General features: G+C 54.8%; 5 protein-coding genes across 5 annotated transcripts; 2 read left to right on the top strand and 3 right to left on the bottom strand.

Moving 5' to 3' along the window:
- Positions 1-304: 304 nt before the first annotated feature.
- GMORB2_2902 (U3 small nucleolar RNA-associated protein 13) lies at positions 305-3,037 on the bottom strand (the record flags this gene model as incomplete). Its single annotated transcript, XM_035464878.1, has 1 exon — positions 305-3,037. One exon carries the CDS (start codon positions 3,035-3,037, stop codon positions 305-307), a length of 2,733 nt encoding a protein of 910 aa, XP_035319116.1.
- Positions 3,038-3,329: 292 nt separating this feature from the next.
- Positions 3,330-5,164, top strand: GMORB2_2901 (uncharacterized protein; the record flags this gene model as incomplete). The annotated part of the gene is given in 5 exon segments (XM_035464877.1): positions 3,330-3,365; positions 3,430-3,750; positions 3,818-3,996; positions 4,060-4,168; positions 4,184-5,164. The coding sequence occupies 5 exon segments, from the start codon at positions 3,330-3,332 to the stop codon at positions 5,162-5,164; spliced, it is 1,626 nt and encodes a 541-aa protein (XP_035319115.1).
- Positions 5,165-5,443: 279 nt separating this feature from the next.
- On the bottom strand, positions 5,444-7,847 carry GMORB2_2900 (DNA replication licensing factor MCM5; the record flags this gene model as incomplete). Its single annotated transcript, XM_035464876.1, has 4 exons — positions 5,444-5,936; positions 6,021-7,429; positions 7,506-7,632; positions 7,711-7,847. The coding sequence occupies 4 exons, from the start codon at positions 7,845-7,847 to the stop codon at positions 5,444-5,446; spliced, it is 2,166 nt and encodes a 721-aa protein (XP_035319114.1).
- Positions 7,848-8,917: 1,070 nt separating this feature from the next.
- GMORB2_2899 (vacuolar protein sorting-associated protein 54) lies at positions 8,918-13,110 on the top strand (the record flags this gene model as incomplete). Its single annotated transcript, XM_035464875.1, has 4 exons — positions 8,918-9,003; positions 9,061-12,210; positions 12,448-12,517; positions 13,066-13,110. 4 exons carry the CDS (start codon positions 8,918-8,920, stop codon positions 13,108-13,110), a joined length of 3,351 nt encoding a protein of 1,116 aa, XP_035319113.1.
- A 3,559-nt stretch (positions 13,111-16,669) lies between these two features.
- Positions 16,670-17,155, bottom strand: GMORB2_2898 (uncharacterized protein; the record flags this gene model as incomplete). Its single annotated transcript, XM_035464874.1, has 1 exon — positions 16,670-17,155. The coding sequence occupies one exon, from the start codon at positions 17,153-17,155 to the stop codon at positions 16,670-16,672; it is 486 nt and encodes a 161-aa protein (XP_035319112.1).
- Positions 17,156-22,507: the final 5,352 nt, after the last annotated feature.

Genomic DNA, 22,507 nt, shown 5'->3' with positions numbered 1-22,507 from the left:
CCTTGGTTTTCTGCCTGTAACAGAGGTACATCAAGTCCAACTATAGACTATTATGAATAACACGAACCTCCCTTTTTTCCCTCTGTGCAGCGTAACAGACCTCTCCGATACCGTCATCTTCAACGTCCATGTTTCCTGTCCCGATATCGACTAGACCAACTTGATGGCCACCACGCACATGCACACATGCACACACGCACGCTCACATCGTCTGTAGACTGAACTGTATCTTTTTTTGAGGTTTTTTATTTTATTTCATATTACTTATTCTACGTCCTCTTTGTCTAGATGCAGATTCCAACCTTTACCCAGCCATGATGGTATCCTGTGTCTCGTTGCGCAGGTCATCATCCTCGTCGTCGATAGGCGCCAGACTATCCATCTCCTGTAGCGTGTACTCGACAAGATAACTCTCGTCGACCAGCTCCTCCAGGCGCTTGTAGTGCCTCTCCGTATAGGCGCGTAGGGCGTGCAGCACGTCCTGGACGCTCTTCTGACCCCTGACCCCCCTGGCGGACAGGTTGGAGAACCTGGAGGCCGGGTAGCTGCGTACCAGGGTCCAGAGGATCCTCTGCGCCACCGGGGCCGTCCGGGCATTCGTGTTCCAGTCGCGTAGACGCAGGAGCAGGAGGAAGAGCTGGTCGTCCGACAGGGAGGCGAGCACGTCGTCCACGGCCCTGAGGCCGCACAAGCTGCCCTCGTCGGGGGGGCTCTTGGTCGTGACCGACGTGAAGAGGCCCAGCAGACGGCCGGGGTGGTTGAGCTGCAGCGCCAGCGTGATGGCTTCGCGGTACGAGCCGGCGTGGATGTGATTCTGCAGTTCCTGCTCCTGTTCGACGAGTTCCAGCGCTGCCTGGGATGCCGCAGCCTGCGTCTCCGTGCTGCTGTCGCGCCAGAACGTGACGGTCGAGTCGCCGCTGCCGGAGACGACCGTGTTGCTCTCGGGGTGAACGGCCAGAGCCCATACGCGGTCCTCGTGGTTGTCCAGAGTGCATTCGGCCTCGCCGCTGTTGGCGTCCCACACCTTGACTAGCCCGTCGCCGCCGGCGGTGGCAAACTGCACCTTGCGGTTCTTGCCTTCGCTGGGCATACCGAGCCACGCCGCCTTGAGGATGCTGTTCGAGTGGCCCTCAAAGGTGCGGATGCATGTGTAGTCTGATAGGCTCCACAGCTTGGCCGTCTTGTCTCCGCTGCCCGTGAGGATGAGCCCCTTGCTCGTCGCCGGGCCGTCCTCGCCCTGGACGCCGGGCATGCCCGGCGGCGAGAACTGCACTGTCCACACGCCGCGCCTGTGCCCGCGCAGGATGCCCTGCACCTCTCCCTCCTTTACTGACCACACCTTGACCGTCTTGTCTTGCGACGCCGAGGCGAACAGCAAGCCCGAGCTCTGCACGTTGATGGCGTTGATGTCCTTGTCGTGTGCCTTGCGCGTGTAGGCCGCGCGCGTACCTATCTTCTGGCCCTTCTCCTGCGCCTGACGCGGAATCTCCCACTTCTTGATCGTCTGGTCCTGCGAGCCCGTGATGAGGAAGGCTGGCGGGTTGTTGAGAGGGTCGGCGCGGGCCGCTGACGACTCCTGCGGCACTCCCTTCGGGAAGCCGACCGCTCCGATAGACTCGGCGTGGCCTGGGAACGACGCCCAGCATGTGTACGACTTGTTCTCCGCGTCCACCCGCCACACCTTGGCCGTGTTGTCCTTGGCGCCCGTGGCCACCCAGTGGCCGGACCAGTCGACGTCGAGGGAGATGACAATGTCGCCGTGGCCCTTGAGCAGTGCCATGTCCTGGCCGAAATGCGGTGTCGTTGAGGGTTCCCAAGCATGGGCCTCGCCCGCGGGCTGCTGCGACGCCGCCACCGACACTATGCGCACGTCCTCGGAGTTGGTGGCCAGCGCCATGAGCGAGCGGTCAGGCAGGAGGTAGCACATGTCGATGATCTCATCGTGGGTACCCGAAATTCGTCGCAGGGGCTCCGTCTGGGTGTGCAGGGAGGTGTCACTCTTGGTGGGCACCTGGTACAGGGCAAGCGTGTGGTCGACCTGGACGCACAGGACAAAGGGCATTCCGGTATGGTAGACGCCCGAGACGAAAGCCTCTTCCTCGCTGCGGGCGGGCTGCTTGCCGCTGAGCTCGCGTCCCGTGTCCGTGTCCCAGACACGGAAGCACCCGTTAGCGCCTGCCGACCAGGTCAGGTTGCCGTCGTCCACGAAGCCGGCAGCCTCGATCAGCTCCAGGCAGGGCACCACCTTGCGAATCTTCCACGACTTGGTATCCCACCAGATAAGCGTCTTATCCCTGCTTCCCGAGACTATGGCGTGCTGGGAAGGTGAATAGTCGAGGGCCTGCACATCCGACACGTGCGAGTCGAGGTTGGCGATGCACTTGCGCTTGTTGAGGTCCCACACCCGCACCTTTCCGTCCTGACTGCCAGACACCAGCCTGAAACCCTTGACTGTGCTGGTCTCAACATCGCCACCATCGTTCTCCTTCTGGGACCCGCGGGATCCCTTCTTGCTACCCTTGCGGCTGCTTGCTGCGGCATCCTCTGCCACCTCAAAGAAGTGCAGGGCCGAGACGAGAACCGACGGTCCACGGAACGTGTGCGTCACGTATCCACCGACAATGTCCCAGACCTTGATAGAGCCGTCCGTTCCACCCGTGGCCAGGAGCGTGCTGGTACGGTCGACAGCCAGCACGACAACAGGCGTCCCGTGGGGCTTGACGGTGCGCACGAGGACCGGTTCCAGCGAGTTGTCGGCCAAGCGTTTGAGGGCGAATATCCTCATGGAGAGGGACCTGGAGCACAGGATTATGTGAGAGGCCGAGGGGGTAAGCGTCAGCGTCGAGATGAGCTCTCCGTCGCCCTCAATCTGTCCCAGGTGACGTCCGGTGGCCGGCTCGGTGAGGATGGCGTCCTCGCCCATGGTGGTGGCTAGGACGCGCGCATCGTTGTCGATGGATACCGATCCACCGGTAAAGATCGGTCGTAGAACTTTATCGACGTCAAAGGTCGTCTTCAATGGCTGCTTGGTTGCCATTTTATGTGGATTGGGGAGGGGTTATTGTTTTCCCTTGTAAGTAGGAGGTCCAACAGACACTCGGAAGTGATATCTAGAATTTTTTTTTAGCGGTTCCTTCCCTTTGCGACGCGGAATAGGTTCCGCTGCTACTCTCTCTTCCGCGCATGACTAATCATACAACGGGGAGCTCAACCACCTCGACATCGACGGCGGACAACAACTATTGCATCATCGCCATCAAACAACCGACTTTGTTCGTTTACTTGAAAGTCGAAAAAATTTAGTGCCAGAGTCGAATGAGACTCCGATCATGGGGCTTCAGGGCCCGCTGACCGCGCAGGCTCTGGTGGGCTCTCACCCTCCCTCTCCTTGGTTCTATTGAATGTGTGTATACTGACGCCTGATGGAAGGGCCGATCGCCTTACGACGACGTCGTCATCGGCGGCCCAGAGGATGGCGCCACGCCGTCGCAGATATACGACCATCGTGGTCGTCCAATGAACCCGCGATCAAAGCAGATCAATCGCAGTATAATCAGAGCCCATAATGAGGTCATGCACGTTGTCGGGGTGGCAGAGCCTGACAACCCTCATGACCCCGACGAGTACGAGTCTAAGCGGCAGCACAGCGAGTATGAGACTGCGATTGGTCTGAGACTAATCTGGGCGACCAAGAGATGCATCGGCATGGTTGGAGCGCTTGGACTTAACGGTTTCAGGCAAAGAGTTCTCGTGCGTCGTCTCATCTCCCCCCCCCCCCCCCCGGGTGCCTCTGAATAACCCCTGACCATATGTGCAGGTATATGAAGATTATTCTCGGACTCCATGCTGGGACCTCTACCAAAATGCACAGAGAAACTTCTCTTTTGCAGGTTCCATGCTCCCCGGTGCCCACGCCTACATGCTGGCCGAGTATATTGAACGAAACTGGAACCCTCAATGGTCCTCTCTCAGGGACAGAAGCGTCGTCAAGGAATAGTCAGTACTATCCACTATCTTGATACCCCATGATTCCTTCTATACATTTCTGACGCAAAACAGCGTCGGCTATGCCTGGAGCTACGTGACCATTCACCTGCAGCTGTACTCTTGTCTGCAGCGCCTGGGACTCATCAGCAGCACTCAGCTGCTCCCATCCTGGAGATTCCTTGTACCCTTTACGCAGGAGTCTCTGATCCCAGCACCACCTCCTCTAGAGGACTTCACTCCCCGGGCGCTGTTGAAGTGGGCCAGCGGCGCTGTGATATCGGTAGCGCCCCTCCTTGTGTGGACCGCGACGCGGCGATTGACCCAGCAATGGCGATTCCGCACCTGGCAACGGATCTTCACACACATCCCCAACCCGATAATAGGGGGCCAGGAAATCCTCACGCTGGACGACATGTCCGAGCCATCAGATGACTCGGGCGAGGACCTGCCCATGCCGTCCACTTCACAAGCTACAGAAGGGCAAGGGGTCCGACAAGAACGAGAACAGATGAGCGGCGATGGCATCGGCAACCACGACGACGGTGTCTCGCCCCAGTCCACCTCGGAGGAAGAGCAGGGGGGTTCTTCGTCGCAGGCTGACACGGGCGCTCACACATCGGCTGACGACTACGGCAGCGACGACGACGACGGCGACGAAAACGAGGGCGTCAGCGCTACCCTCATCAGCTTTGACGTCGAGGCCACCGAGGCCACCGAGGTGCCCCAGGGCATGTGGTCGGCAGAGCTGCGGTCCAGCACCGGGCCCGACGCGCGCTCCGGCTCATCCGCACCCACGTACCTGTCCACCATGCTCACGCGCCTTCCCGCCCTGACGGCCGCCAACATTGCCACGGACCGCATCGTCCGGCTCCTCACGGCCCCGCACGAGGCCATGACCCTTCGTCTCGTCGCTCGCGTCTTCTGCGCTCAGCACGGACTGCCATGCGACGACGTCATATTCGGCTTTGGCCTGCTCTCCGGCTTAAATGCCACCTGGCTGCTCAACTTCTTCTGGACCGAGCTGACTCACTTCGCCCTCTCGGCAGAGATATGGTCCGTCTTCACAATCATCGCACAGTATTTCCACAAGTCGGAGAAGGAGTGGGAGGATTTTGACAGCAAGGATTGGGGAGACCTCGGCCCATTCAAAGATGATGAACCTATCTGTTGGGGTTGAAGAACCTTTCTTTTTCCCCTTGTCATTGTCATTGTAGCATTGTAGATATATATACCATACTTTTTTTCATTCTTGAAAAAAAAATGCCCCCTTCAATTCATTTTTTACTCATATAACTAATTCTATTTCAAACCTCTTCTAATCGTGATATATGAAAGACACACTCCCCCGAGAAAGACAGACGCCCAGATTCCAACCCTATTAACAAAAAAAGATGGAAAAGTCGAACAAGGAAGAGAAGGAAGAAGAAGAAAGATAAACAAGAGAGATGAAAACATGTCATGCTCCATTACGGTATACCTGCGCACCTTGGTTCCTAAACATGATTGTATCCCTCCTCTGCATGATCATGAGAGCCCTGTTGAGCGACTGCTCGCTGTACCCCTTACCCTCGACCATCTCGCGACGGAGCGTGGCGAGGCTCGTGCTCCATCCGATGGGAAGTCTCCTGCGCAGCTCGGCCTCGACGCGGTGGACCTCCTCGTTCAGCTCGCGGCTTCCCTGGCTGCCGCCCTGGTTGACGGCGTCCATGGTGGAGCAGAGGAAGAGGCGGATGGCCTCGTCCACGTGGGCCTCCGTGGCGATGGGCGACAGCGTCAGCTTGGCCAGGGACTCGGTGATGCGCACGATAGCCTCGAGCTGGCGGATCGTGATGGGAATCGAGGACCGCGTGTTGGCTTCCATCTCCGTCGCGTGGACCTGACGGCGGATCGAGACGAAGTGCGACGACAGCTTCTCCGACGCTTCGGGGCTCAGGCGCGGTGCGCATCGGCTGCAAGGGTGCGTGTCAGCAAGGTCAGAAGCGGGAAGGGAGGAGGGAGGAGGGATGATGGAGGGGAAGGCAAGGAAAGCTTACGTCTTGCAGTAGGTCAGGTATCGGCGCATCTTGTCGACGGAAATCTCACTCTCCTCCATCTCGTCGGGTCCACGGTTGTCAGCGTGCAGGTTCAGGACGTGCTTGGCCATGATCTCGTCCTTTTCGCGGCTGTGCTCGTCCTTGACGATGAAGATCATGTCGAAACGTGACAGGATGGTTGTCTGGAAGTCAATGTTCTCGCCGGGCGTCTTCATGTCATCGTAGCGGCCAAAGATGGGGTTGGCGGCCGCCAGCACCGACGTCCTGGCGTTGAGAATGGTGGTGATGCCGGCCTTGGCGATCGAGATGGTCTGCTGCTCCATTGCCTCGTGGATGGCGACACGGTCCTCGTCGCGCATCTTGTCAAATTCGTCGATACACACCACGCCGCCGTCGGCGAGGACCATGGCACCGCCCTCAAGGTAGAACTCGCGGGTCGAGGCGTCACGCTGCACAGAGGCCGTCAGACCAGCCGCCGACGAGCCCTTTCCGGACGTGTAGATGGAGATCGGGGCCGCTTTCTCGACAAACTTGAGCAGTTGCGACTTGGCTGTACCGGGGTCGCCGAGAAGCAGGACGTTGATGTCACCTCGCAGCTTCATGCCATCAGGGAGGATCTTCTTGGAGCCACCCAGCAGGAGACACAGGATGGCCTTCTTGATGTCGCGGTTGCCGTAGATGGAGGGCGCGATGCAGTCGGCCATGATGCTGTACAGGTCCGGCCGGCGGCTGAGCTCGAGGAACTCCTGCTCCTCCTCCTCGGTGTAGCTGGCGCTTCCCTTGGCGGTCTGGTCGAGGTTGGTGTGGATGCCCACGGCGCGCAGGTAAGGTGTGCGGATGGCGACGGCACCGGTCGTCGACGACTTCTTAGACCCCTTGCTCTGGTATATGGAGAAGATGCCCATGATGGTGCACCGCGAGCCGGGGACTACACGGTTCGTGAGATATCGATCGGCCGAGACGAGCACGTGTCGCGGCAGCTCACCGACGGGGATCTGGTCGGGGGCCTCCTGCAGCTTGATGATCTGCTGGTCGACGAACCGCGACTTCTCGTGCATGACAAAGTACGGGTCGAGCGGGCATTGGGGTGTGGGGTCGTTGGGAGTACGGGCGCGGTCGCACGTGCGGGGGAGGGTGACGCCGGTGAAGCCACCGAGCACGGGTATCGTCTTCTGATGCTGGCAGTTGCGACACTGGATATGCAGCTCAATGGCCTTGGAAGACATGACGGAGGCGCCGATGACGATCCCGGGGACGCGCACCAGCCTGGAAATTATCATGGAGTCAAGGTTGCGGATCGAGATATCTTCGGCGTCGGAGTGGAGGAGGAGCTGGTGATCAGGGATGTGCACCTGGGGCTCGTGGGGGAAGAGGATGCGGCGTGTGCACTTTTTCAGAGCGCCCTCGAACTGGATTCGCCAAGACAAACCGGTGTCAGATCTCCATAGGACGAGAGCTCATAGCCAGGAAGAAAGGGCGACTCACCAAGGGTATCATCTCGGCAGGCTCTGAGGCCAGCTTGTGTGCCAACTCTTCATTGTAGGAGATTAGGTCGCCAATGTTGACGTCACAGAAGTACTTTTTGAGGAGAGCATTCTCCTTTAGCTGATCTCTGTTGTTCTCGTCAGAGCGTTACATCCATCATGCGTATACACAGGTGCACAGGTAGTGCAGCATGGAGGTGACCAACCTGTAGATGTAGTGGTTGTCTATTCTGAAGCCCAACACAAAGGCCTCGAGTTGGGCCTGAAGCTGAATGCGAGTATCGGAACTGTCGTCGAAGTTTGACGCAAATGTGCGCGCCGTGTAGATGGACTGTGAATCCATGGCTGGCAGCTTCTGAGATGTGCGATGCTGCTGTCGATGGGGTGTTGTAAAGATATAAAGGCCGATGGACGACTTGGCTGGAGGGGGGGGGGGGGGGGAACGACGATGCTGCCAGGGAGGATTTGAGGGGTTCCAGTTTAGGAAGCGCGACGCGCGACGCGTAAAAGGGAAAGGACGCGTCGCTAGTAAAGAGGTTGCATAGGAGCCATTCCTGATTCGGACTGATATGAAAGCGTCACGTGCTTGATTCGAGTACGGGCCGGAACAGCTTGTGTCTTTCCTAACTTGGTAGGTATCATGAATTTTCCATGTTATGATTGATTGGTTAATTAGGTAGTATTGATAGTATTAGGAGTATTTCTCATCAGTACTCATAGAAACTGATACTCTGTAAAGGATAATATGATGTTTAGGAGCTCATAGTGTGTAAGTGTTGTATTTCCTTAGATGGCAACGACTTCTACGTCTTGCGTATCACGATTGCTACCCAAATTAAGAGGAGCGTGACGTCGGCTACCAAGTTTCTCCGTGGTCTCAAAATCAAGTTTATCTGATCCACGATGCATTCTTCTACTTTAGATGATTACAAGAGCAATCACTGCAATGATTCGATATTGTCTTAGTCGCTGACTTGACATCCAACGGCGCTGCTCCGTAGAGTCCGACGTAGCGATACGACGACATTGACCAATGATATCTTCAGATGTAGCTTACGTTACCCATTCGAGAGCCCCACAAAGGGGCAGAGGTGTCCAACAGCCAACAGTCAAAGGCGAGAGAAGCAACAGAGCGTCGTCTGGACAAGAAGGAAAGCTTACGTAGCTTGTTGCTTATTAACGTCCAGATGTTGATTGTTCATGAGCTAGATTTCGTTCTGTCAATTTTTCCCTGATATCCCCCCCCCCTGCTCCCCTCATATTGTCTCTAGCAAGGAAAGAGAGACCTCTGACCATCTCTTGGAGATGAGCGCGCGGTAGTGCCTTACACCAACAAGCCGTCAACTCCCGTTGTCGGCCATCTACAAGCCCCATCCTCCAACCTTTGTGACCTCGGTCCAGGCGGCGCCCACCATGTTCTCTACATCCAACGCCGGACGCTCGGCCGACAACCTATCTGCCCTATCACCGGCAGCTCGCCATGAAGTGCCCCTTCACAGGTGATTCCGCCCTTCTAGTCCCCTTGGGCGCATTGCGACCACATCACTGACAAGCAGTCACGCTCAGCACCCGGAGACGACCCAGCTCGAGAAGGAGCTCGACTACCGATTCGGTCCTCTCGATGCCCGGCGCACTGGATGCCCCCTCCGGAAGCAGAGCCCACATCGTCCAGGAATCTGGGCAGAATGGTGTGTTCTCATCTCCAACACGTCCCGTCTCATCCGCGCTGCCTTGCTCACACATCTTGGGTCACGTATAGCCATCTCGACACTTCTCCAACCGCCGATAGTCCGAACCGGCCTCCAACCGCACTCTGCAGCGCCCTTGTCGAGTGCGCACAAGCCGCCGACGGCCAGAGATATCCCCCCGGTAACCCTCACCAACATTACAACCGTCGATGCATCCGAGTTCGCCCCCTACCTGGCCCAGTTCGGGACTCTGTACGAGCAGCTACGACGTGTCAAGGAGAGTGAGGCAGAGGCCACTTCGGTGTGGCGAGGCGGCAGGCATCAGGGCGAGCAGCAGACCGAATCGACGCCGGCTGGCAACGATGGCCTCCTGCGTCCGGGGCTGGGCTCGTCCCGTCGACCGCGAAAGGGGTCAAACGCCTCCCTGTCGTCCATCAACTCGATCGAGGCGCCCAGCCCGTCGCGGCGGTCGAGCTCGCAATCCGTCTCGCGCAAGGCCGCCGCGCAGGGTCCGCCGCCCCTATCGACCATACCGAACGTATATTTTGAGGAGGACTTTCACCTCGAGAATCCCCGAACGTTTGACGTCGTCAGCGAAAAGTCCGAGGTGATCGGTCCGTCGCAGACCATGCTGGACGGCAAGGGGGAGGGCAACGGCGCTGTCGTCGCCGCGGTGCCCAGGAGGGCCCTCGCGACGAATGCGATTCTTCAGGAGAAGCTGTCGTGGTACATGGACACAATCGAGGTGCACCTCATCAACTCCATCTCGACGGCCTCGACCACCTTCTTCACCGCACTCGGTTCCCTCAAGGTACTGCACTCGGCTGCCGCCGACTCCGTGCATAGGATCAAGGCCCTCAGGATGGAGCTCGAGGCCCTGGACGAGGAGATTGTCACTTCCGGTCTCGACATCCTGCACAAGCGGCAGCGCCAGGAGAACCTGCGGCAGCTCAGCGACGCCGTCCTGCAGCTGAAGCGCATCGTCGACGGCGTGGCCGCCTGCGAGGCCCTGGTCGACGAGGGAGAGGTAGAGAAGGCGCTGGAGAGGATTGACGACCTGGAGATGCTGATCGCCGGCGAACGCGAGGACGATGCCGAACCCGCCCCCGACGCCCCTCAGCTGCGCAACCTCCAGGGTGCTGCCTCGCTACGAGGGGTCAATGCCGATATCATGACGTTGCGGTTCCGCATCGGGAACATGTACGAAAACCAATTCGCCAGCGTGCTGCTGGGCGACCTCAAGGGCCACGTCGACTCTGTGCCGCTACCGGAGGTGCTTCTACGGTGGAGCCACGCTGCGACGAGGGGCAAGGGCGGCCATAACCGGACATCTACGGTCTTCCCCAGCTACCTGTCCAACACGGAAGAACTGAAGAAGCAGCTCACGCCGGCCATGGTCGGCCTGCACCGGGCTCACTACCTGGCCGCGGCGGCCATGGCGTATCGCGAGACGGTGCTGCGTGAGATTCGAGGCCTCATCCGCCGGCCGCTACCGAGCTCCAGCGATGACGACAACGAGTCGATGGTGTCGGTATCGACGGCGGCCAGCGGGAGGGGCCGATCGGGCCAGGAGAAGTCTACGATACTGGCGCGCAACCTGCGGGCCCTGGGCCCCGACGAGGCCGAGGCGCTCCTGTCGACCATCTACGTCGGGGTGACGGAGACGCTGCGGCGGCTGACGACCCAGAACAAGATGCTTCTCGACGTCGCCAGCTCGCTGACGGAGACGGAGACTAACAGCGGCATCAGATCGCCGTCGCTCCGATCGCCGCTGGCCAGCCCGCAGCCCGAGCGGTACGGAAACGTGAACCCGTTCTCGTCCGGGTTCGAGCTGCAGGAGGAGATGCACAAGTCCCTCGACGTGGCCAACCTGCTCGGCCAGGCCGTCGACGTGGCCAACGAGAAGGTGGTCAAGGTGCTGAGGGTGCGGTCGGAGCAGGTGGCCAACCTGCCGCTGGACTTCTTCCTCCGCTACTTCACGCTCAACCTGTACTTTGCCAACGAGTGCGAGGCCATTTCGGGCCGGAGCGGCACGCCGCTCAAGAACGTGGTCAACGGGCACATCAAGGAGTTTGTGCAGCGCACGCGCGACACGGAGATGCAGAAGCTCGCCCAGGGGATGGAGTCGGACCGGTGGAACGTGCGGGACTTTGACGAGGGCAGCGCCAAGCTCCTCGGGGAGATTGTCGAGTCGAGCACGCACGACTGCGAGGCATGGCTGGAGCGCACAAGGCTCTGGGTGCCGTACCACGAGATCGAGAAGGCGGCGGCGGCGGCGGCGGCGGCAGCGGCGGGGCAGCAGGCGACGGCCACCGCCACGGCGGCAGCGGAGCCGGACGCCAAGGAGAAGACGCGCTCGGCGGCGATCGACTCGGAGAAGTTCATGCTGCCCAACTCGGCGGTGCTGTGCATGGAGGGCATAGCCAAGATGCTCCAGCTGATACTGGGGATCCCATCGATGACGTCGGACATCGCGTCGTCGCTGATCGCGTACCTGCAGCTCTTCAACTCGCGGTGCACGCAGCTCATACTGGGGGCGGGGGCCACGCGGTCGGCAGGTCTGGGCAGCATCACGTCCAAGCACCTGGCCCTCGCGTCGCAGGCCCTGGCCTTCATCTCGACGCTGATGCCGCACGTGCGCGAGTTCGTACGGCGGCACGCCGGGTCGGGGCCGGCCGTGTCGTCGCTGATGGGGGAGTTTGACAAGGTCCGCCGGCTGCTCCAGGAGCACCAGGACAGCATCCACCAGAAGCTGGTGGACATCATGAGCGGGCGAGCGGCCATCCGGGCTCGGGCCATGGACGGCATCGACTGGGACGCCCCCGCGACCGGAGCGGCCGCGCACGCGTACATGGAGACGCTGGTCAAGGAGACGAGCACGCTGCACCGGGTGCTCACGAAGCATCTACCCGACATGGCTATCCATATGATTATGGGGCCGGTGTTTGCCAGCTACAAGAGCCAGCTTGGGCAGGCACTGGAGAAGGCTGAGCCCAAGACGCCAGCTGGCAAGGTTAGGTATGTTGTTTCTTTCTTTCTTCCCCCCCCCCCCCCCCCCCCCCCCCCCCCCCCCCCCCCCCTCCCTCCTTCTGTAGCTTTCACCTTGTGTGTGTGTGTGTGTGTGTGTGTTTGTTCTTTTCTCTTTTCTTTCAAAATGGTTTTTTTCTCTCTCATGTTATCTCATCACCGTGGTTTTCTTCTCAAAAAACAAGAAGAAGAAAAGAAAAAGAGGCCGACTGACATTTGAAAATTTAGCATGTTGACCGACATCGACTTCCTCGTTACAAAATTAGGTCGCATCGCTGGCTTCGACGACACGGGTGATGTACTGGGTGACATAATCAAGGCAAAGGAAGTCGAGCAGCCTGCCCCTCCTCTTCCGACAAGGTCTAGAGAGAATGATGATGATGATGAAGAAGAAGAAGAAGAAGAGTCGGGCGAGTCAGGGGGAGATGGCAAGGGTGACAGACAAGGGACAGAGGAGAAGGAGGGCAAGTCCTCTTCGTCGGAATCGAGTAAAAATGAGGGAGCAAAGTCAGAGTAGACAGTGTTTGTCCCACGTATGAACTTCCTGTCCAAGGTGTTTTCTTCTTCTCCTTTTCTTCTCCCTGTTTTATATTCCCTTTTTTTTTTCTCTCTGCGGAGGGGGAGGACTCTTCTTCTTTCTTTTCATCGTCCTCCTCCCTTTCTATCTTGATGGAGAGAGTTGTCATGTATGTATAGTGAGCAAGGTAGACGGGGCGGGATAGAGAGGTCGATATCATGAACTGCTGCTATTCATGTGGATATGCGTGGTCTGCCTCTACGTCGCTGCGAGTTCTCTGTATCACGTATCTGGGAGGTGTTTACCACAGTGGCTACTCCTACTCATAGAACGGTATTCCATCTCCCTCAAGACTCTCTCGGCCGTACGAGTGAACCGACATGTCGATGGGTCGATGGGATGATGATGGTTGATGGTTATGCTTGTAGGTGGAATGATGATTATATAGTCGATATGCATATATATCATCTGTACATATACATATGATAGTCTGTATATATACATATGAATAATCTGTATATATGCATATATTGTTTGTATAGGCACCAGCAGATGCCGCATAATGGCTATTCCGGTCCTGAACTGAGCCTCAGGCCTCTATGGAGGAGGCATTACCCCAACTCCAACTCTGTATATACATATATATATATATATATGTATATATGTATATGTATAGATGTATACATCTACAGTCTCATCAGAGATTGACGGAAGATGGGACAAGAACAAGAATCAATACATCATACAACCGCCGCGGCCCTTTCTTCCTTCCAGGGGGCTGAACGCGCCTGCACCCGTATCCATCTACGATATATCATCCGCGCGTGTGCGCGAGAACGTACCAAGAGAAGTAAACAACACGTTTAAGAAAAAATAAAATAACACTTCTTTCCCCCCCTCCCTTCTTTTTCTCTTTCCATGCTTAGTTTACAAAGTAGTAGTAGTAGTAGTAGTAGTAGTAGTAGTAGTAGTAGTAGTAGTAGTAGTAGTAACAATAACAATACAAAATATGTAGTTGAATCTCTTGCAAGGCGACTCTCTTCTCACGTGCCCCTTCTCGGCATTGGTCTTCTGTTGTCCTATCCTCTATTCCTATGTCTATCTCATTGGAATAGAATAGTATTCATCAATCTGTACTCCCCCCCGTGATCTCTCTCTCTCTCTCTCTCTCACGAGTCACTTTCATACGCAGCCATGACGAACCCCCAACGCCCTTGCTAATCTCACTCACACATCTTGCACGCATGGCTGGTGCGAGTATCAATATTATATTGGTCCTACCCCCCCCCGTTTTGAAGGACTGAATGATGATGATACGTCTGATATCCTGTTCATCCCATCACTGTAATGGTCCGGCATTGGTTGTCCCCGGGAACCTGCTTGGTCTACAGATGATACAGGCTAAGGGTATATGTTATTTATTGTTTCGTGTTAATCGTAGACGACGTACGAGGATTCGTAAAAGAGCTTGCGTGGCCCTAATAATGTCAATTGGTCCGTGGGCAGCGGCAGCTGCAATGACAGCGGCAAAAAAAAAAAAAAAAGAGGAAAAAAAGGAAAGGAAAAAAAGGGGGGGAAGGGAAAAAAAAAAAAAAAAAAAGGTACGAGGACCCACCCCCTCTGGCGCAACTGACTCATTGAGTCCAACTGGGTAAGAGAATCTCATTGGCTCGATTCCTGTCTTTCCGTGACTTGCGACGAGTGTATATAATGTGATCCATGGACCATGGTCCACGTGTGTGTTGCGTGTACGGAGTAATAATAAATCAATAAATAATAATAACGACAAGAATGATAATATTATCATCATCACAATAAACATCGTTCAAGTCCACACTAAGAAGGTCGACGCTTTGTCTGTGCATACGCATGCATATGTATTTTGTCTGTTGTGTCTTAGCCAAAGATATATATTGTTGGTTTCGTCCTTCTTCCTTTGTCTTCCCCGTACGATATCACAGGTGCATCAGCTCCTTCTTCAAGGAGAGCCTTTGCTGTTGTGACGATCGATAGTTATACTTTTTAGGATGACTCTCTTCGTGATAGCAATATGTATATTTGCCAAGTCATCCTGAGGCAACAACCCCAGTACCGGGTTATCCCTTCTTCCGGCCGCATTTGGCAGCCTGATACAAAAACACTCGAACCTCTCTCTTTTTATCGTAGCCTATCGAATCCGTCATCATCGCAATTGTGGTTGCCAACGCGTATGCCATATCAGCTCCTGTAACCATGCCGTAGATCTCGGAGGCTAGAACGCTCCTCGTGACTCTCTTGCATTTTGTTGACGAATAGTGGATAACTATCACGATGAGAGTCATCCTAGAACAATACAACATATCGATCATCACAACAGCAAAGGCTCTCCTTAAAGAAGGAGCTGATGCACCTGTGATATCGTACGGGGAAGACAAGGGAAGGAGGACGAAACCAACACTGATCAGTGACCTCATTGTCATCCGCCAGTGTCGTCAGCGCTTTATTTGGCGTTGCTTTCGTCATCCCATCCGCCGGGTAGTCATTGCCGTTGATCCATCTGATCTCGTGTATTTCCTCCTTTTGATCTGACTGTGGCCAGGGAGGAAGTCAAGAAACAGTATGTTGAACAACGCGCCAGAGGGGCATACATCGCAACAGCCTGCCAACCAGAGGCATGCTTCGACTTATCGGTAGCTGCACAACACAGAGACCCTGCAGATGACGAAGTCAAGGCCCTCGACAAGAGAATCGAATGGCAGATCAACAACCAGGAAAGAGGACTCAAATTCATACCAGTAGGTCTCAAAACAGCAAGACTATTCGTCTTTGTTGACGGATCTTTGGCCAATAATGCCGATATAACCTCATAGATCGGCTTCCTGATCGTCCTAGCCAACGAGGACGAGAACGAAGATCAACGCACGTTCAAAGCCCGGGGCTGCATTATATGTGAGTATGTTTGCTAAGTCATCCTAAGGCAACAACCTCGGTCCCGGATTATCCCTTCTTCGGGTTGTATTTAGCTGTTTGATGCAAACAGAAACCAACACAAACATATATATAAAGAAAAAAGAAGAAAGAAAAAAGGAAAAAGAAAAAAAGGAAAAAGAAAAAAAGAAAAAAGGAAAAAAAGAAAAAAGAAAAAAGAAAAAAAGAAAAAAGAAAAAAGAAAAAAAGAAAAAGAAAAAAGAAGAAAGAAAAAAAAAAAAAGAGAAAAGAATAGAGAAAGAGGAGGGGAATGAACTGAAACTGAACTGAACCTTGTTCATTGTTACCTTTTCTCCCCCACTCCTGACAATTCAGTCGCATGTATCAATACTTAGACAACTCACTTTTTTTTTTTTTTTTAATATAACGTTTATTGTCATAGTGAATGGTTTTCTTCTTTAAAAAAAGAACAAGTCAGAGGAAAAAACAATAGGACAATAGGAAAACAATTGGACAATATGATTCACTCTACCCGTCTATAAATCCCCAAGGTTGTAGATGAAAAGTGGCAGAAAGAGGCCAAAAAAAAAAGATGAGAAAAAAAGAGGAAAAGAGAAATCTGCCTTTTGTGTAGCATTTAGATTTTTTTTTCTTTCTTTCAAAAGAAAAGAGGACCAAGTCTCTATAAGAGACCTCGGGAAGAAGAAGTATTTAAATATATGCAAGAAGTGTCAAAGCTGATCTCTCTTCCCCTCCCTCCCGCCTCCGTCCAGTAAACGAGTGTCTTTTTGAGGCTGAAAGGTTTCATGAAGAAGAAAAAGAGTGTGAATGAAACCTCTAGTTCTGACAAGGAGAGAAGAGAAGAAGAAAAGAAGAAGAAAAACCCAGTAAAACGAAGAAAAAAAAAAGTGGTCAAGAGAACTCAGTTCTAGGTAGGCCGTTGCACTCCGTAAAAGATCGTTATATATATACATATATATATATATATGGAAAAAAAAAAGGAAAGGGTGGGGGGGGGACACCGTCTTACAGACCGACGGAACCGGTACCGAGAGTGGTGATGAGGTGGTTCTCATCCGTAGACTTGGTCTGGACGTCGTCGGGCAGATAGTAGGCGTTGTTGCAGGGGAAGACCTCGCAGCCCGAGGTGGGCGACTGGGAGCTGGCGGGGAACATCTGCTTGACGTTGTCCTTGTCGTTGGGGTCGACGATGGCCGAGACGTCAAAGTACGTCAGGCCGAACTCGCCCGAGAAGCGGACCTCGCCGAGCATGCCGGGGACGTTCTGCTTGCCCTGCTGGACGGCGTAGAAGTTGCCGACGAAGTTGTCGGGCAGGCTGACCGTCTTGTTCTCCGACCCGTCGACCGTGACCGAGTCGACCGGGAAGCTGTTCTCGTTGCTGGTGAAGTAGACGGTGCGCGTGACGTTGTCCAGAGTCCAGAACGTCACCTGGTTGGCGCTGGCGAGAGCGACGGAGCCGGCGAGGGCGAGGAGGGCCTTGGAGAAGAACATGTCGGATGGTGTTTCTTCTTTTCGGGAAAGGGAGTGTAGTGTTTGTTGTCAAGTCTTGGGTTGAAGGAAGGTTGAGAGAGGCTAGGCCTGCTTGCGTGCGTGTGTGTGTGTGTATAAGAGAGCTCGACTTCCAAAGGAGCTTGTAGTGAAAAAGAGAGAGGGAAAAAAAGAGAGCGTGTGTGAAGGAAAGTGTTTGGACTGTTCAACAGACAAGAAAGGATCGTTGGTTTGTGTAGAGTTCAGAAGAGAGGGGAGGGGGGATGTGTCTCGGATGTGGGAGTCTGGCCCTTCTTTATAGACAAGCAGAAGAAGCAGAAGAAGCAGAAGAAACACTAGGCTTTGCAGCCTTGAGAGGTGAGAGACTCATACTAACTTAACTCCCTCTTTGTCGTGTCCCACACCTCCTCCGGAAACCCAAAAAGTATCTTTTTTTTTTTTTCAAAAAGGAAAAAAAAAAAAAGAAAAAAAGAACAAAGCATCCATATCATCTCATGTTGGAGGGCCACAAAGGGGGGGGGGGGGGGGGGGGGGGAAGACCTTGACAGCGACGCCGGAGCCGCCAACGGCCATCACCTCTTTCCTACCAAGTCTTTCCTTTCCCGTGACCCTAGTCATAGAAGATGATTGCTAGTCAAAGATCTCAGCCGGTCCAGATACACTGCAGAGTTGTACCAGGTACCAGCCCTGCCAAGCCCAAGGTACCCAACGAGGGAATCGGACCCTAGTCCCGCGCCCCCGGGACCCATCCCATACGCGACCAGTCTATAGTCATGCTCCGTCGATACGTCGTGTCGTGGGACCGCGGTTGACAGTTGTCGGGAGCAGACGACGCTGAGTCTGTAGAGGGGAGTAAGTACCTGCAGCATCAGCATGAGCAGTAGCAGTATCACCTGGGTCGTGGCTCGATTCGGTCCGTGTATCTTTCACGCGGTAATACGGCTCCTCTCAGGTCACCTTGCAAAGCTCATATACGCTCTCCGTCGCGAGTAGTACCCGTGTAATCTGTATAGGTAAGTATACCTCCCTACCTGCGTTCGTAGCTGGCATGTGATATAGCACGGTCCTTCCCCGGCGGCTCACCCACCCAACCTCTCTTCACACAGGACAGGGGAACGGGGGATGCCGTCATGGTTCCCTCCATGACCTTCATGACAAGGGACGATGACATCCTTTGTTCGTCTTCCTCCGCTCAAGGTTGACAGAGAATGAGTAAGTGGGAGAGAGAGTTTGGTTTGCTCCGAACGCCACCACCTCTATATATCTCTTGTCCTTTGGTCCTCTGATTCTTTTTCCTCACTCTCACTCTCACTCACACACACACTCTCTCTCTCTGTGTGTGTGTGTGTGTGTGTGTGCGTGCGATTTTAGGACATTACAATAGGTCACCGCAAGTAAGAATAAGAATGGATGGATGGATGAATATGAATGAATAAATGAAACTGAGTTTTTTCTTCTTTTTTTTCTGTTTCTTCTTATTAGCGGAAGGGTGGGGTGGGGGGGGGGGCCGCATACGCTAAGCTGACTTCAATAAAAAGTATTGGACTCTGCGGAAAAAAGGGACGGCGGGAGAGACGGACCCCTGAGGGGAAGGGGGAAGAGAGACCGTGCCCGATGGTGTGGCTTCAAGGTTTGCCAACCAGAGAAGCCCTTGCCCCTTGCCCTGTTCAGTCGATCCACTCCCGCTTTGCATCAGGTTCTGGTCATTGGCCCAGCTGGAAGGGGGGGAGGGGCCACGTCGTCGTCGTCGTCGTCGGTCGGACCCCCGGTCCAGTGCTTCCACACCTCTCTCTCTCTCTCTCTCTCTCTCTCTCTCTCTCCCTCTCTCTCTGCTTGTCTGACACCGGGACGCTCCCCTCGGTTGACAGAGTACTCTCGATTGAGCGAGCCCTCGACTGGCCCTGAACATGGGGGGGGGGGGGGGGGGGGGGGGGGGGGGCGCCGGAAGATGCGCCCAGGTATCCCGATTAGGCGCTTGCTTGCCATGACAGCGCAAAGGCCTTCCAAAACTCGGCTCAACCTGGTTGGTGTGCTGCTGGACTTTCGTCGGCCATGTGTCACCGAAAGAAGCAAGAGAGAGGAGAGGGAAGAGCCGTTGTGGGCCGACCGGCTGCTCTTTTTCTTTTTTTTCTGCCTTGCCTTGCCTTGCCTTGCCTCTTTCGGTCTAGAATCGCCTTGTTCCTTGCAGAGACTGCAGAGGACATGCGATTCAGGTACGGCCAGGACAGGCACCGGAGTGGCAGAGCCCAACGGGGAAAAGCGACGAGAACAGATCCTCTCGCCAAGGATCCTGTATGCGTGACAGAAATCATCGTGCGTGGCGTGCGCGGGTAGCAGCGCCTCCCTCGCACAGAACTCTCTGCCCAGCGCACCTGGATGTAACCTGTACATGGTATCATCATGTACCGACGACTATACGGTGTGATGCTGCTCGACAGATTTTTTTTTTTTTTTTTTTTGCAACGTGGTCCCTGTCGGCGATTCATCAATGACCGGTGTGCTTAGCCGTGCAGTCCCCTCAATCAGTTACCAGGGTCCCGCTAGTCTGGTCGGTACCTTGTTCGCTCGGCCTAGCTGTCCACGAGACAGACCTTCCGTACGGTCTGGTCAGTTGTAACCTGCGCATCAGAACGAGTAAGGCAGGACGGGATGCGCTGGGAATCGCAGACGATTGACTGCAAGGGGGGCTGCGATCGTATCCATATCTTCTTCTTACACGACATTGTGCCCTTGTCGCCGTCCGTCAGTCACATTGGTACCTGCCGATCGATCGTACAAGCTGTATTACTGCTGCCCCCCCCCCCCTGCTAGTAAAGCTGTAAGGCCGTGGCCCTGTTGCTCTCCCGAAGCGACAAGCCTGGGGAACAAAGCTTGGCCTGCAATAGTAATAAGCCTTTTTTTTTTTTTTTTTTTTTTTTTTTTTTTTTTTTTTTGATTCTGGGACTTGTATCACTCACCTTCTTTTTTTGCCTTGTTCGAAATGACCTTTGCTTTTGTTCACCTTTTGTTTTTTTTTTGCCTAGACTTTTCCCTCTTCTTTTTCCCGTCTCTCAAAAAGCAAAAATAAAAAAAATAAAAAATTCGACTCACAGGTGTTGCCGGGGTGTACAATCATGCTCGAGAGTATTACTCCATAGTGGTGGCTGTATTGGCTGGGGCTCGAGTCAGAGTTTTTCCTTCTCCACTCCACACAGCAACTTACATCGCATCTTTTGTATCTTGTACCAAGTAATAGAGCGAGCTGTACAGAAAAAAAAAACACTCCATAAATCCGTAGGCAGCAATCCTGGCGTGCCAGAGACTGCGCTGGCTTCCGTGGCCATCATCACGGCCCTGCCTATTCGAGCAGGGAAGGAGGTATCAGGAAAGATCCTTGCACACCTGACTGACGCCGCAAGTATGCTGCTTCGCCGTTGGGGAAACAAAGTGGCCCCGGTCTTGGTTCGGTCCGTGGCAGAAAGTACGAACACTCGTACTCTGTACGGATACTCTGTACGAGTAGGCGTAGATGAGTACAGATAATACTCATCTGCGAGATCAGCTTCCCACGATCCGAACATACGCAATCATCACACCGTTGCAGGGACCGGTGAACAGCGGCAGCATGAGGCCTAACCCAGCGTCGTAGTATTATGCTGCTCCGCTGAACCGAATGCGTCATGGATGCAGCCGCTGGATGAATCGCCGAACCGACCTAAATGATCAGTTTCGATTGATATCCGCGCGCGCACACACACACACACACGCACGCACGCACACGCACGCATGCACGCATAAGAACGCAAGTGAGTCTCAGATATCTGATGGGTTAGTCCAGCATCAAACCGTCCGGCGAGGCTCCTTGGCCAGGCTCTAGCGCGAGGTTCGGAACCTGCCACCGACAGAGGAGAATATCCGAGGAAAGAGGAAACTCCTTGTCAGAGGTTCCATCGCCTCGGTTCCTCCATGCTGCAGCAGTAATACCAGCTTGCAAAGACAAGTTCCCGTTAAAACTCTGCACCTTGTTCCTGTGGGACGGGAGGCATGGAATCATCCGAGGGATGGGATGGCGGGGTGGGCAATCTGGTTGGTTCCGAGTGCTTCGTATTCTTCCCACTGTGCACCGAGTACAGATAGATCTGTACATCCCACCCGCCGGGCTCGTGGGCAGGCCAATTGACGAGAGAGAGAGAACGAGATATTTTCTCTGCTAGCTTGGCAATGAGCCAACCGGGTGGTGGCATGGCGTAGAGGAGAAAACTCTACTCGGTAACCCGCTTCGTCTCGGTCAGATCGGCCAAGTCACCGAGTACTTCCCCCTCTGTACATGTACATGTATCGACGATACATGTGTACGCATACATGTTGTACGCCTCAAAGAGCAGACAAACTTCTGCGGGCACGCATTGTCACGGACTCGGCCATTTGCTGAGCCATCCACCATCAAGCCGAGCCGGAGCCGGAGGAGCAAGCAGGGAACAATGGTCGCCAAGGCCAAGCATAGAATGGTCTCCGTCAATCGGCAGCTTGCCGGTGGGTGGCGGGCGCCCTCCTCAGACCCGCTCCCGGCTCAGAGGCCATGATACCAGGAGCGGTAATGCTGAGAGAACCATGCACGGAGAGCAATATATGCAATATATGCTGGCAATATTGGGAGCAACCAGCTCGATCGGGCAGGTCCAGGGCCAGGTCCCCTCGTTCCGTCCGAGAGGGCTCATCAGCTGGGCGAGAGGGGGAGATGGCCAGACCGGTCAGCAGCAAGTCGGCAAGGGATTCCGCACTCCAGCGCCCGCGGGCATTCCCAGATCTGTAGATTAGCGACGGCCCCGGCACGGGAGAGAGAGATTCTGCACACAAGTCCACTATCGGCGGTGCATCACACCATGGCCGTATCACGACGGTCAAGAATGGGTACTAGTATAAGCGACCTTTCTTTTTCCGGTCCCCGGTGGACAGGACAGGCCAGGCAAGCAACGATGGGATTTGCCGAGAAAAGAGCGATCGATGGGTTAGTATGATTTGTTTTTCCATCTCCTCCCATTCGGTCGTCGTGCGGGTGCTACCACTACTTACTACCTTTGACTTCTGGAGGTGTCCGTCTTCGTCCAACTCTCCGGATGAGGTATATCGTAACGAGGGGAAGGATGGGGTCTGGACAAGGCCGTTTCTAGGCTCTCTCTCCCAAGCAAGAGAGAGGTTGAGTTCAATCGTTCGTATGGAATCGAAAGGCTGGGACATGGTTGTATGGAAACACTTCGCAAGAGGCACAACCACCCGATGCAGATGGGAAGAAGAATGGGAAGCAAAATGTCGTCTTTTTGTAAGAGAACCTCCCTCCCCTTTTTTTCTTCTTCTCTCTCTTTTTTTATTCAAGGG

Source organism: Geosmithia morbida (genome assembly GCF_012550715.1).
Source record: "Geosmithia morbida isolate 1262 chromosome Unknown scaffold_15, whole genome shotgun sequence".
NCBI lineage: Eukaryota > Fungi > Ascomycota > Sordariomycetes > Hypocreales > Bionectriaceae > Geosmithia > Geosmithia morbida.
Note: the sequence above shows the minus strand (reverse complement) of the source record. Positions and strands in the feature narration are given on the sequence as shown.